The sequence below is a fragment of the Akebia trifoliata genome, chromosome 6, assembly GCF_017979445.1.
Source record: "Akebia trifoliata isolate Shusen 1 chromosome 6, ASM1797944v1, whole genome shotgun sequence".
Classification (NCBI taxonomy): Eukaryota; Viridiplantae; Streptophyta; class Magnoliopsida; order Ranunculales; family Lardizabalaceae; genus Akebia; species Akebia trifoliata.
Window position 1 is genome coordinate 7,717,003 of NC_141380.1, and position 15,271 is coordinate 7,732,273.

A 15,271-nucleotide genomic window follows, 5' to 3' on the forward strand; every position below is an offset into this window, starting at 1 on the left:
CTTGGCCCAATTGCCACATATATATTTTGGCCACCCCGTAGTGGGACCTGTAGACCCAAAATCAGCGCAACTAGTTATTATGGGCAAACCCCATTGTAGTAGTAATCCATTGGGTCTCAAACTATCCATGGATCCAATGGTAAAAAATATCACCAATCAAACTACTCTCAACTGTATACACCACTAAAATGTGGGCTCAAACAAATGTGCAGCACGGGATTTAAGGGTTTGTTTTTTAATTTATGTTTTGGTACAGTTACAACACACATCACATAAACAAAACCCATCATATTTATTACTAAGCACTCCCCTCCCTCCATTTAACTTATAAGTTCTCTTATTTAGTTTCGCTTGACACATTTGGAGGAGGAGGATGTAGAAACCACCATCTCTCTTAATCTTGAGGTGGTGTAGGGTCGTTGGGTAGCATATCATCATCATCATCCTCATCTTCGTCATCGTCATCGTCATCATCATCATCATCATCATCATCATCATCACTATCACTGGGTAGTGAAGCATTGTCGCGGAAGTGGAGTTCTGGCTGCACACCCAGGCCACACAAAGAATAAGAACACATGAAAATAAAAAGAAAAGGATAGGCCCGTGTACGATGGCCACCTCTAATTTAGGATATCCAAGAACAAAAAAATGTATTCATAAGATGGTCACACGTTTTACAAAAAAAAATTATCAGTAATATTCTATCGGTTCAAACAAATTGATAAAACATATGGTGATTGTCATTCAAATGGACCGGTTTAACGCAAGGACCTCCAAGGTGGACCCATGAATGTGCACCATAAGAACCCAGAGTGGTTGGCTCAATGGCAATTTCGGACTAATAAGCGGTTAATGTTTGTAGGTCATGAGTTCGATACCCAATATTAGCATTAATTCCTCAAGGGATGCCCATGGGGCTGCACTTTTCCCGGGAATAGTCGTTGAACAAGATCAGATACAGGCTCGGTCTGCTGTCTATTATGTGAAATTTTAGTCAACAAGCTACTTGGACTTTTTTTTTTTCGTTTTTGGAATCTTGCCAAAAACTATAGAAGACATGAATTCTAGGAGAGATGAATAGAAATGCCCCATGTTGCATGCAAACCACATCTCAGATGTTAAGAGAATTAACCCTTACCCGAGCGATGATATCGAATATATCTACTACCTTGAAAAACTCAGACTTGATTTTCAATATTGTGCGCCTGCACCTAAAAGCAACATCTTTGTTAAAGAAGGGAATATTTTCTTAAAAAAATAAATGTAAAAAAAGGAAGAATGTAAAAGAAGTACAAAAAAAAAAGGGAGGAAAAGATCGTGATAAGGGCATAGTGTTAGAAATTATTAAACTAAAGTGGTGGATAAATGAAAGACTAAAAAAGCAAACACATTAAAAATCTTGGAAAAAATCTGGTATTAAGAAAAAATGATGAGAGTGTTTAAAAATTAGTAAGCAAAGATGGTGGTTTGAATGGTTGAAGGTTTCACAAAGCATAAAATTTATCCATATATAGCATGAAATATTAGGTCAAATTATTCAAAGGAATGCAAACTATCGATGATCCCAGATTTGAAGAGTGTATAGGTGCACCATGTATGTTTTAAACCAATGTCATGGAATAAGATTACCATTCAAAATCATACTGTAAGAGTCTTTTGCAAAGCTACACAACATAAATATCATTGTCTATAATTGAAAGAAATAACAAAAAAAATAATTTTAACTCACATCATTCTCAAGCATCTCAGGTATGACTTCAACTTTGGTGGGTGACCATTATGTATATATACGACTTTAAAACCAATTTCTTGGCATCTCATGATTAATTGAACAACGTAATAGTTGATAACGTAATGAAAATTTTAAAAAGGTTCTCAAACCTTTGAATTTAATTAATTCCCAAATCAGTACACTATTCATTTTTATTCCCAAACATGAAAACATGTAAAAGTAATAAAAAAAAAATCATATGAAAACAAGTGGTTCATGCTGAGAGTAGGTCTCTCCAGCAAGCCACCAGCATATGTGTCCAAATGTGTCTTAATTAACACAGACACACATGATGTTCATGTAGAAAGAAATACTGAGTCCGAGTATAGGACAGCAGAAAATCCTGTTGTAGAAAAATTATAAACTAGGCGAAATAATGGCAAAAATAGGTAAGATCTATTATAAGAATGGATTTTCTTTGATGTTCAAAACGAGATAATGAGTTTTGATAATGATTTTGCGTTGTGATTCTTTTATGCCCAAAACACCATGGCTTTGAATGCATTTGAGAGAAAATGATTTTTTTCCTTTGCTACCAATGACTTCCCCAAATCAGGTATTCCAGTCTAATAGCAATAGCCTTCCCTAAAATGTTCATTGAAAACTTTAAAACTCATCATATATATATGTAGGATGGAAAGGAAGCCTAGAGGGATAACTCTACCAACAAAATCTTGAAGATAAGGAAGGAAAAAGGTTATGTCGTTGAACCCAAATAGTTAGGGTAAGGTTCTAATGATGGGAAAAAGTGAAGAAAATGAGGATGATCCCTTAGAAAAGAACCTTGACTAAAGGAAATACGAGGATATTCATGAGAAACAATGCATCCAAGACAGGAAAAACTCATGAAAAACAATATATCTAAGAAAGAGAAAAATCCTTAAATATTTAAAAAAAAAATTTCAATACTGGCAGTTTGTGAAATGCAAGTAAACGGAAAGAAATCAGATGAGATGCTAGAATAAGAAGACATCTAAGGAAACAATATTAAAGGTAAGGGTATGTGAGAAGCTTTTTTCTTACTGTTCATAGTTGTTTTTCTCAAAATGGTAATTGAATTCACAGCAGGCAAGTTTCACAAGACGAGCTCCAACACTACAATGTCAAACACGCAGAAAGTAAGTAAGCTTCATTATTAATTTCTCAATGATAAGTGAGTAGGATGATGCAAAATTTTTTTGGAGTGCTTCAATAAGATGGGATGTTAATTGCTTTATACAATTCATTAGCCAAAAAAAAAAAATCTAAAAAGGTGGAAATTAAACCATTCTAACAATGGTGAAATAATCACAACTATCTTTTGAGAAGTATTTGAAAGTTAAAAAAAACTCCTCTAACGCAATCCTTAGGACCAAGGATCTGGGTATCCACACAGACAAGAACCATAATTTTTCTACAAAATGAACTTTGAATTCCTTTTTCTCATATACTGTCTGATGCCAATGAGATACCGATTCTAAGGCATGTAAATGTGTAAATGGAGATACTATACCCAATGAACCCTTCTCCCTTGTTTTTGTACTCATCCATAAAATAGTTCTTAGTTAATTAAATGACCAAATAAAATCATAAAAAAGAAGAAGCATCCAAACTTAGCATAACCAACAATAATGTTGCAAGGTTTGCTATTTCTTCAGAATCAATAAACATTTAAATTTCACAGGGTGCAAACCCTTAAATAATTGTAATATCCTATTTGAATGATTAGAGGCTTTGAAAAAAAATGAAATAATTGATTAAAAATCAGATTTAGAGAATTAAACTAGAATGTCAACAAATCAACTTCTATCCTAGACTAATGCCATACGAAAAATGTAGAAGGTCCCAACCTCAGGAATCCCCAGGATCATAAAGTAACCCAATTAGATGATTCCTATTTTTCAATACTGAACTATTTTTGGACTATTTGTGAAATATCTTTTACATGAGTTCTTAATCCCTCAACATGAGTGCAATGCATAAGTCATCATATACATCAAGCATGAACACTTTTTAATCTAAGTATTTATCATGCATTCTTTCTATTTATTAGACTGAACGGATCCTATTCAGGTATCTAACACATCATCCTTTCGCTGATGGACTTTACATATTACCGTAAGCTTCTTCCTTTGATATGGTGAACATAATCATTCCCAAGGGAGTAATTTGAACTACGTCCCTCCCTGCAAATAAAAAAAAAAAAAAAGTTACGAAAAAAGAAGCCGTGAACAACCCAAAGCAAGTCCAGAAACTATCTACAAATACAATAAACATCAATACTAATGAAACAATGAAAAATGTCATAGTACATTGATATGTGCAGTTCTATTAAGATCCTTTTTGTATCGTTGCAAAACGAAGTGGTCACATTAGAGATGAAGCCAGGATTTGCTTCCTCCACACCTTGAAGTTCCTCAAACTTCTTATCCAAAATCCCCTACATGAAACAAATCAACATGCATCAAGAAACACACCATCAATCACTCATAGGATCCAAAAGGGGAGTATCCAATAAACCTAAAATGAGTCTAAGAAGCTAAGAAAAAAAGAAATCCATTTTTATTTTCATTGCCTTATCTAAGCAAAAAAAATAAATTCAATAGTATCAATTACCAAGCTAGAGAAAAATCAAAGAACTAAGAAAGATCAAAAGAAAGAACAAATCTTTCTAAAAAAACTAGGTAAAAAACAAAGTCCAAAACAAAAATCATAACTCAACCAAAAAATCAATTTAAAAAATAAAAATAAAAAACAACTAGAAATTATCATACGTAGGGAAAGAAAAATCAAAGAAACAAACTCAAAAACAAAGATCGTAGACCAAATTAGCTAAAAAAAATCACTTTAAAGTAATAAAATAAAAAATTAGAGATGATCATCAAAGAAACAAACTCCAAACGAAACTAACCCAAAAGGCGATTTAAAGTAATCAAATCAAAATAAATACAGATGATCAAAAGTAGAATCACAAATGATTTAAAAACACACATGCGAAAAATCCCTAACAAATTGATATCCAAGTTGAAAAAATGGGTTACCGCATCGTAAACGGATGAGAGAAAATCCTTAAGTTGTTGTTTGATGGATGGTAAAGCCATTTTTGACCAGAAATCAAGTAAGAATGAGATACCCTAATTGAAACGGACTGAAGGAGAGTGACGGAGGAGACGAGTTTTTAAAGGAGAGGAAAGAGGGAGGACCGAATGAGTAACAATTATAAGTGACACTTGTCACAAGTGTCAACTATTAATATCATTTCCTTTTCTGGAGAAACGAGAGAGACTTTAAAGTCTAATTTTGAAACTTTAAAGGTTTTGAGGAAAATATATGAACGTCTACTTGGGAATGCCGTTAAAGAGCTTTAGTTTTCCAAAAAATAAAGAAGAAAAAATTGCTCGATGAGTAATTATTTGATTGTGCAAGGATGTACTAAAAAATTGACTATAATAAAAGCTTTTAATACATTTATTACTTTCAGTTGTAATCTAAATGTGCAAGATTACTGAATAAGGAAAGTTAAGTTTCTATCGAAATATTTATATTTCCTGAAAATGATTTTTCAAAAATATTTCGCATGTGTTTAATTTGCATTTAAGGAATTCAGAACAGTCAAAAATTATATTATTTGGTTAATACTTTCCTACGCCGGTAGAAAAAATATTTTTACTTGAAAATGATCTTGCTATAAAATTTTCAAGAAAATTACTTTTTCTAATATATTTTTCAACAAACAAACAGTTCGTAAGTGCAGTAGGTGAAGGGAAATTATGGTTGAAAGAAAATTCCTTTGAAAGAGGTAAATATTATTGTAAGAAAGAAATTTTGTTGGTATTATTTATTGTACTTAAAGAAAAATAGGCATTTGTTATTGTAATACAGCTATAAAAGGGAAAATTTTGTTATTAATTTTAAGGGTAAATTACACTTTCACCCTTGTAGTTTGACATAATTCTATTTTGAACTCCTAATATTTTTGTAATTTCACATACCTCCATTTTAGTTATCTAAGGGATTCATTTACCACATTTTGTCGAATTGCCGTCAACTTAACACTTAAATTCCTTTGATAAAGACCATTTTACCTTTTTTTAAATGTTATTCTTTTTTATAAATAAATATATGCTTGTGAAAAATGAGTTCAATAAATATCTAGGTGGGGGCATTTTAAATATTATTTATATATTTTTTTCTTTAATAAAAATAAAATAAAATTAGAGGGTGAAATTGTCAAATAACATCTAAATTATAAAAATGTTTGAGGGTCAAACTGGAATTACGTCAAACTATAGGCTATCAAAGTGTAATTTACCCTAATGTTAATTATCGCCCTTGGAAACTACGGGTCTGTTCTTTAAAGAATCCAACTCTAACTTCAGAAGCCTAGAACTTGAAAAGTCATATCCAACAAAAGCTTGTTCGTTACAAAAGCACAGAAGTCAGAAATTAATGTTCGTTTGACAGCTTTTTATTATTGTATTTTGTTAAATTAATCAAAATACCCTTAATGTTGATAATGCACATAGAATGCACCAAAAATGATTAAAATACCTTAATAAATATATAATTATACTAATTATATACATATATATATATATATATATATATATATATAATAAATTTATATTAAAAAATTATAAAAATAATTATTTTCAATTTTAATAAATTTATAAATTTTATAATTCTATCAAAATTTTGACAGCATCTCCTCTTAAAAATTGACATATGAAAATTTTCTAATAAAAAAAATATTTGCATAACACACAATCTAACATCCACGCAACATCTCATACACCTTAACATTAAAAAAAATACATAATACGTACATCACTATGTTTTAAACAATTATATTTCATCATCGTTGAAGGAGAAATGTTATTATTAATATTATAATAAAAAATGCCCAGAATGCCTTAATAAATATATAATTACACTATATATAAATATATATAATAAATTTATATTAAAAATTAAAAAAAATTATTATTTTACTTTAAATAAATTATAAATTTTATGATTCTATCAAAATTTCGGTAACATCTCCTCTTAAAAATGGACATATAAAATACGAGTAACAACAACAAGGATCATGAACAAATAAATAATTATCATAAACAAATATCATTGTAAGTAAGTGTTTAAAATATCAAATAACATGCTAAGCACCTCATTTCCCAAAATAAGATTAAAGGGCTGAAATTACCTCGACCCTTTTCCACTAAATAGTGGTTAGGGGTCCGATTTATTAAATGGGAGACTTTTGAGAAATGGGAGTCGCCATTTAGTTTAGGTCTAGGAACCATAAATAACTCCAAATGGATATGGGTCGATCCACGGATCAGAGAGATGGGTAAGGTGTTGGGCACCGAACCCGCCCGATCAAGATGATTGGTCTCAACTACAATTCAAAATCATCCTATGATCAACATACAAAGTGGTTAGGGGTCCGATTTATTAAATGGGAGACTTTTGAGAAATGGGAGTCGCCATTTAGTTTAGGTCTAGGAACCATAAATAACTCCAAATGGATATGGGTCGATCCACGGATCAGAGAGATGGGTAAGGTGTTGGGCACCGAACCCGCCCGATCAAGATGATTGGTCTCAACTACAATTCAAAATCATCCTATGATCAACATACAAAGACTACGGTCAAGGTCACAGTCCAATCATCATCATCAATTTATGTTGGATTTGCCAAACAAATCCTATGGCTAAAATTGTCACAATTATTACATGATCATTCTTTGAATTCCACAAAATATAGGAGAATTTGAAAAAGCCCTAATTAGCTCTATGATCTAAAATCAATTAAGAGATTTCACATGCAAATATTTCCCAAACTGTCCAAAGTAGAAACTATCAAATTGAAACTCAAAGAATTTTCAAAATTGAAAATCTGAAGTTCCCCAAATTGTAATTCAAAAATATATGTTGAATTCCCAAATTAGAAATTTCAAAAGATACATTTTTCAAAAAAAAAAGATTTTCGAAAAATATCAAATTTTCGAATTAGAAATTTCCAAATCTGTGAACATGAACTTTTGAATAGAAAAATATAAAATCTTCTAAATTAGGAAATTGTTAGAACGTGAAATTTCTAAAATAGAAACTTAGAAATATGTGTTTTCCCAAAATAGAAAATTATGCAATTCTCAGATTAGAACATTCCGAATATCGATTTTCCAAAACAAAATCATGAATAGGAATTTCTGAATTAGAAAACTATGAAGTAATGACGAATCACCAAATTAGAAATTAACATAATAACAATGAAAGACTCCATATCATCGTACTTGCCAAATTGGAGATTAACCAATATTAATGCATACAAAATCTCAAAATTTGAGGAAAATTCACATTTTACCAATTCTCAAAATAATAACTGAGCTTGAATATCATCACAAATCATGTAGATCCAATTCGAGCATAGCGATCATGATATATAAAAAAAAAAATCCCCTAATCCTACTAACATGTAAAAATAAGTGTAAAGAAACTCCTAATCCTATTAATATGCAAAAATGAACAAAACACCTAGAAATTTACATAAAACAAACTAAAGGATAAAAACGTTCTCCTAGCCTTATCGGCATGCAAAAAAGAAAATAAAAAATATATAAAAAAAATACACAAAATAAATATTTTCCTACCCTATTGATATGCAAAAGCAAAGGAAAACGTGAAGAACACCTAACCATTCTTTTAATCCTAAAACATACCTGACTCATGAAAACAAATAAAATAAAAAATGGAAAAATTATAGAAAAAGATATAAAACACCTATCAACATGCAAAACAGATTATAAAAAAAACACGTAAAAACTTCCTTCTAAGCTCATCGATATGCCACAATATACAAATAAGAAAAAATTATCTTGACCCTACCCATACACTAAAAAGCATGCCAGAAAAAATGAGAAGAAAGCGAGAACGAAAATAAAAAAGAACCCAAGATAAACTCACCTATAGAAAAAATAAAAAAATGACAAGAGTCGATTCCTTCAGATATGTGAGGATTTGCGTGCACTGTGGCAGTGGAATGTGAGTGCTGAAGAGAGGAGTTGTTGCGGCTTTTTACGGAGAGAAAATGTGTTGGAGAATAAGACTCGGAGCTGTCACTGTAAGAGTTGCTGGAGCTGGGCTATTGAAGGCAGTTGCAGCAGTGAATGAAGGATGATTGGCTAGTATAGAAAAGGTGACAAAGAGGGGAAGATAGAGAATGAGAGAGGAGGGCATCGGGGTTGATGAAGGCAGTAAGGAGGCTGCATTGCAGAAGATGAAGTGAGGAGGGCTGAGAATGACATGAAGAACTGGGGCTGTGGGAGAGAGGAGGGTAGAGAGAGATAGATCAGAGAGAGGACTCAAAGAGAGGGAGGCTGTCTCGGAGCTATGATTGCTGTCCAGAATAGAGGGAGACGTGTGGAGAGGGCTGTGTTGCAGGTTTAATAGGGGAGGAGAACAGGGGGCTGCATTGGACATTTTTTTTTTTGCAGAGAGGGAGGGATTGGATAGAGAAAAAAATGTGAAAAAAGGTTGGTGGGTTGTGCTATGGGTACTGAAATGGATATGGGGCAACAATGGCGTTAGAGACAGGGCTGTGAATGGTAATGAAGAAGAAGAAAGGGCTGGGCAGAGAGAGATGAGTGCTGGGAAAGTTGGCTGGGCAGAGTGACGTTGTAAGTGTTAGGATGGGGAAGAAGAGGGCTGAGAAGCTGTTGGCTACTCCAAGGAGAGTAGACCGTTCGAAGAAGAAGACGACGTAAAGAGAAGAAGATCCAAAGAGAAGAGAGAGAGAGCCGAGAGAGAGAGAGAGTTGAAGGAGAAGAGAAGAAGACGTTTGTGGAGAGAAGCCCCTCTTTAGAGAAACATCTCTCTGTTTTATATATACAAAAACTTGTTAATTTTCCTCTTTCTTTTTTAACGTGTTTCTTTCTTTGGTTTCCTTTTGGAGAATGATGAGTAATGTTCCTACGCTACTCATACCACTATAGTCTTGAATTGTGATTAGTCGATTCTAGCTTTGATTAAAAAAATTTGTTTTAAATTTTATTGGTTTAAATTTGATTTCAAATTTATTTTGAGTTTTAATCGACCATTTGATTTATTAGTTTTGTCGATCGATTTGTGGTTGAGTTTCACTTTCAATTTAATTGGTCGGTGAGAGTTTGATTTCAATTTTAATTCGTTCATCAATTTTATTTTGATTTCAATTTGGATTTAATTTCTAATTTTAATCATTTGATAATTAATTAGATTATATTTTAATAGTTTAATTTTGAATTATATTTTAAATTTTAATTGTTTAATTTTGAATTAGATTTTAATTGTTTAATTATGAATGAAATTTTAAGTTTTAATTGTTTAATTTTAAATTAGATTTTAATTGTTTAATTTTGAATTAAATTTTAAGTTTTAATTATTTAATTTTAAATTTGAGTTTGATTTTTATTAAATTAGATTTTAAATTTGATTTCAATTTTTATTACATTTTCCTAAGGATCGAGATCTCTAAGTTGAGTTTGGAGGTTGAGGGGCATTTCGATCAGTTTTATGATTTTTCTTAAATTTTTTTGTTTTCGTCGATTTAGGTTTCGTTAGACTAGGAATCATGTTCTGAGTGCAATGGAGGTATTTTTGAAGTCTTTCGGAGGTCCGAAATTTATGAGGGGTATTTTCGTTATTTTGTCAATTTTTACAAATTTTTGTAGATTTTTACGAATTTTAGTGTGAAGTTTCTTTATGTCCTGACGTGATTATTTCTATGTTTCAAAGTCGTATTTTCCTAACGTGACAAAGTCTCTAGGTTATTGAACTGTGTAGCGAACCTAATCATACGTGCTTGCTAAATCGAGTGTAACGTGTAGTGATCCTAAGCGTGCGTAAGTTTTTATGTCGAGTCGTAACGAGTAGGGGAGATGAAAAGAGTGGAAACAGAAAGAATCAAGAACAGTACTCACAAGCCTTTGAGTTCTTTGTGATCATCATTAGGAATTCGCGGTAACCATGATGACGAATTGTCGAATTAGGCAGATGCAAAAATGGGGTGCCTACAAGAGCATCACAAATTGAACTTCACCACGTGTGAAGCGTTAATCTTAACGTTTTAAATCTTGATCTCAACACTTCAAAGACCTTGGCACTTTAAATGGTCGGTTTATGAGAGTATTTTTTTTATGAGTTTTTGTGGGAGTATGACACAACCAATTCATATGACTTAGTAGCATCCATGCATCAATAAGATCACGAGTAATGGACTTTTAATGTTTTCTATGTTAGAATGTCCAATGGAGTGTTGTGAATTGTGATACAAGGCACTCCTAATAGAAGCACCTGCATGCGCGTAGAAAGTGGGGCCACTTCATATGAGAATAACCAAGGAATGTTCATAGTTAAAGCCAGTACAACAAAAAATAAATAAAAAATACTCAAGGTGTATCTGAAGAGTTATGATTGGAATTCATTGTGTCAATTTACATTATAATGTAGGATAATTCAATACAAAAGTTCATTAGACAACTAGTATATTGACAAATTTACAGACATCCCCTTCAGTTGAAGACAATAAAGGGAGTGGGATAAAGTCCCCATAAGAAAAAGGTCGTTGCTTCTATACTCTTCTCCTTTGCTCATTAGAAACCTTTTTTCAGTATTATGTTAATGCATTTTACGCGGAATATTTATTTTTGATGTTTTGGAGTTCAAACACATGGAGTTCATTCTTCTTTGAGCTTGTGTTGGGTGTAATTGTTAGTTATTGGAAAGTCAGCTTCCATTAATTTCTCTGAAATATATTGAAAAATTAGATTGATATTTGTTCAATCCCTTTTTTGCTAGGTAGTTAAATCCAAATTATCTAGATACACAAAAAATAAGACTTGTCATCATTCACAAACAATATCCAAAGATTTGAGGTTGGCAACATGAATCACAATTAGTCATGCAAATCTATCCATATTTATAAATAAATAAAACAACAATAAAGTTTCATAATTCAACAACACCAATTTGTTCATTTTAGATTTGAATTTTCATGCAAGTATCTAACTTTAAACATTCCAACAAAAAAGTTTTCTTCTCTAAAACTCAATTTAACAAAAGTTCCATAACAGTGATGAATCCATAACAAATTAACAAAGAAATAAGATCACCTTCTACGAATTATAAAACAAGTAGCTTCGAAATCAACCCATCTTTAAATCACAAATCACCTACAATCATAGATACGAACTTGAATCGAAGACGAGCGAAAAGCCCTAGAAATTCAAGAAAGGCAGAAGAAACCTAGGTTTTAGGGAATTTTGTTGTAGTTGAGATCTTCTCGAATTAACATTTCACCTTCACCCACCACCTTTTCAGCTCTTCCCCTCCTATTGTTCCACTTGAGGTTAAGAATGAGAGAAAGATGTAAGAGTTTCTCTCCAACTGTCTGCCTGAAAGACGAATTTCGATAAAGATGAGAGAGACAAAAAGGGTTTTCTTCAAAAGTGAGGGAAAAACGAGAAGACGAAAGCGTTTAGATCTCTGCAACTGCTTGAAACCCACAAATTTTTTTTTTCTAGAGTCATCTCGATCTCTTGGGTGCTCACAGGAGATGAGAAAACGAAAATGGTGGGATTTTAGGTTAAGTTTTGGTTGGAAATTCGTTAAAAGATGGAGGGCATTTAGGTTTTATATGAACCATTTTTCAGTAATGGGCTTCGCGCAAAAGCCAATCGAAGAAGCGGGCTTGGGGCGACTTCAATAAAGAGCCACTTTTTAGCTTCATTTAAAATTTGTGGGAGCTAAAGAAGCCTAAACGAACAACATTCGTTTGGTTTTTTGGGCTTAAAAGCAAAAAAAACTAGAAAAGCCAGCTCCAAAAGCCCGTTGTGCATTGTTATCTCTAGTGAGGGCATATGGGATAAATATATTAGATTGGGCCAAGGAGATCGTTTTATTGATTTAATCAATAGTCGTGACTGAGGTGGAGAAATCAAGATTTCTGTAAACCTAATCCAAGATGGCAACATGGGGCGATATTTCTGCTCTAACAGTTCCAATTAAAGAACTATCAGATGTTTCCCGTCACAATAGAAGAGTTCAAGAGATTGTTAGGGAGATTTGAGGCCACATGAATTGAATTTTGTACCTATGACTCCTTGTAACGCCTTTTGTGTATAAATTAATGTAATCAAGAATCTCGATGTTTTCTATTTGGGTCGATTTTGACCGTAGGTAATAGGTGTGTAGAAAAAAAAATTAAATTTTTTTTTTTTTTTTAAAGTTTAGATATTGATTTATGACCACTTTAGATATTACTTTGTAACCGATTCATAAAGTCTTAGACTTAGGACATCATTCTTATAGTCATCGGATTTTAAATCGATGTCTAAGAATTTTTTTTGGTTATATAAATGCAAACTTGGAATGGTTTTAAGTTGTTCAAAAATCTGAGTTTCGAAATGGTTTTTAGCCGTTCCAAATCCTGAAATCTAGAACCATTTCTAGCCGTTTAAATTCATTAACGACGCCTCGATTAGAGATGGTATGTAAACCATTTCATACTGGTGTAGGAACGGTTATAAACTGTTCCTACTTGTCATATTTGTTGTAATGACAACCAAAGATTTGGGTTCATACCCACAACTTACATGGGTTACAAAAGACACTCGTACAACACATGAAAATAAGACTCAAATAATATTCATTAATGTTTAATTTAGCTTTTTTGCTCATTTGAAATATGAATTTTTTTTGAAAAATGAATACAATTTATTGCTAGTAATTTAATTTAGCAAATCATTTTTTACTACTAGTTTTTATATACTACCTTTAGTATAGGTCTAAGGTGTTGGCAACTCTCAACCATCATGGCCTCGGCAAGGTTCGAAAAATGAAATTAGGAATTTAAAAGAACTAGGCAATCCATTTCAGTTTCTGGCCAAGCAAAGTTGAGTCCTGATAAAAGTTACTGAGATTATGACACAAAGTTGAAGCCACCAACTAATATGCTCAGGCAGGTGCCGACTAGTTTGGTTGTAAAGTCTTTGGGTGATAATACCAAAGAACTGGGTTCAAATCCCACAACACCGAGTTACTAAACTCATTAAAAACAAACTTTTTTTTAAATCAGTAAGTTGGAGTTGTAGGGACCCCACCCTTTTTATTAGAAAAAAACTAAAGAGAATACAAACAAATTTAATCTTCTACTACAATTCTCGCAAGTTCTTGAGGTATTAGTGACACATCCTTAATTATAATAAAAACAAGCTTATTGATAATAATAATAATAATAATAAAAACAAAGTAATATAAAAATAGAATTTAGGCTAGAGAGGGAAATTTGATTTGGTCGCACAACTAGAAATTGGTTCAATATAGAATCAATTAGGAGACTTGAAGTGTTCAGCCGCACGTAAAAAAGCTTTTCAACAGGTCATTTAGCAATAATCAAATAAAATCGATGGGCATTTAGTCATTTTCATCTAGCAAATTCAATTTCATATTTCCAAATCTACATTAAAAGAAGTAAAACTTAGATACCCTAGATAGGTAAAGAAGGTCACATAAAAGGGATGAAATTTCTATTTTAATTAGTGTGAAAATAAAAATATTTCAATCAATGAGAAAATTAATACAATTTTCAAGGAAATGGTGTAAATGTCATGGAAATGATGGATATTGAGTATTTTTTTTTATATTAAAATTATAGAAAATGATAGACATGCACTAAAATGCACTTATGAGTCAAATGAAAACAAGAAAAAACCATATGAAATGTCAAAATGAAGATAAATGGTATTTTTTTTTACAGAAGTTGTGACATTTTTGGCAATTTAGAGTACTTCTTCACTTCTTGGTGAATGTTTGAGGTACTCCTGTCTTTCCAAGTTCATTACATATCCCTTGAAGAAGGTCTTGATTTTTTCTTCTTGCCAAAAAAGATCCCTTGATTTTCCCCCAAAAAATTGTGTATCCTCCAACCTCTTCTATAAGGGCGTTCTATTGCGTTGCAGATTCTTGGTCAGGACTTGTAATCATTTGTTGATATCATGTGAATCGCTAGAAACATGTAATTAAATATGAAACTATTTTAGTCCTTTTATACCTATCCCCTACAAAAGCCGTCAGTCAAGAACACAGGAGTATCTAAAATATTCAACAAAATACTAAGGAGTGTTTCCAAATTATCGTAATATTTCATGAAAACTCAAATCAACTTTCCCTTCTTTTTTCCACAAAGAAGAAATATTATGGCCTCAGTCTGTTGAGGAGATGAGATCACCATCCTTCATTTTAAAAATAGTGTACTTTTGCAACCTGAGGATCAGGCACAGTGGAGGCAATACTGTTATTGTAATCCCACGACCTAGAAATGCCACATGGCACACTTGGCCCAATTGCCACATATATATTTTGGCCACCCCGTAGTGGGACCTGTAGACCCAAAATCAGCGCAACTAGTTATTATGGGCAAACCCCATTGTAGTAGTAATCCATTGGGTCTCAAACTATCCATGGATCCAATGGTAAAAAA

The 15,271-nt window shown here is 32.2% G+C and overlaps 1 protein-coding gene across 2 annotated transcripts; it reads right to left on the reverse strand.

Annotated features, from left to right (window-relative positions):
- Window positions 1–219: 219 nt before the first annotated feature.
- LOC147400016 (histidine-containing phosphotransfer protein 2-like) lies at window positions 220–4,986 on the reverse strand. Of its 2 annotated transcripts, none has more exons than XM_086445613.1 (6): window positions 4,795–4,986; window positions 4,066–4,193; window positions 3,871–3,939; window positions 2,798–2,869; window positions 1,142–1,208; window positions 220–544 (listed from the first exon to the last, which is right to left on the reverse strand). In XM_086445613.1, the coding sequence occupies exons 1-6, from the start codon at window positions 4,852–4,854 to the stop codon at window positions 395–397; spliced, it is 546 nt and encodes a 181-aa protein (XP_086301739.1). In that variant the 5' UTR covers window positions 4,855–4,986; the 3' UTR covers window positions 220–394. The 2 variants fall into 2 exon arrangements, with proteins under 2 accessions (XP_086301739.1, XP_086301738.1); XM_086445612.1 differs by having other exon boundaries at window positions 1,142–1,214; window positions 4,795–4,970.
- Window positions 4,987–15,271: the final 10,285 nt, after the last annotated feature.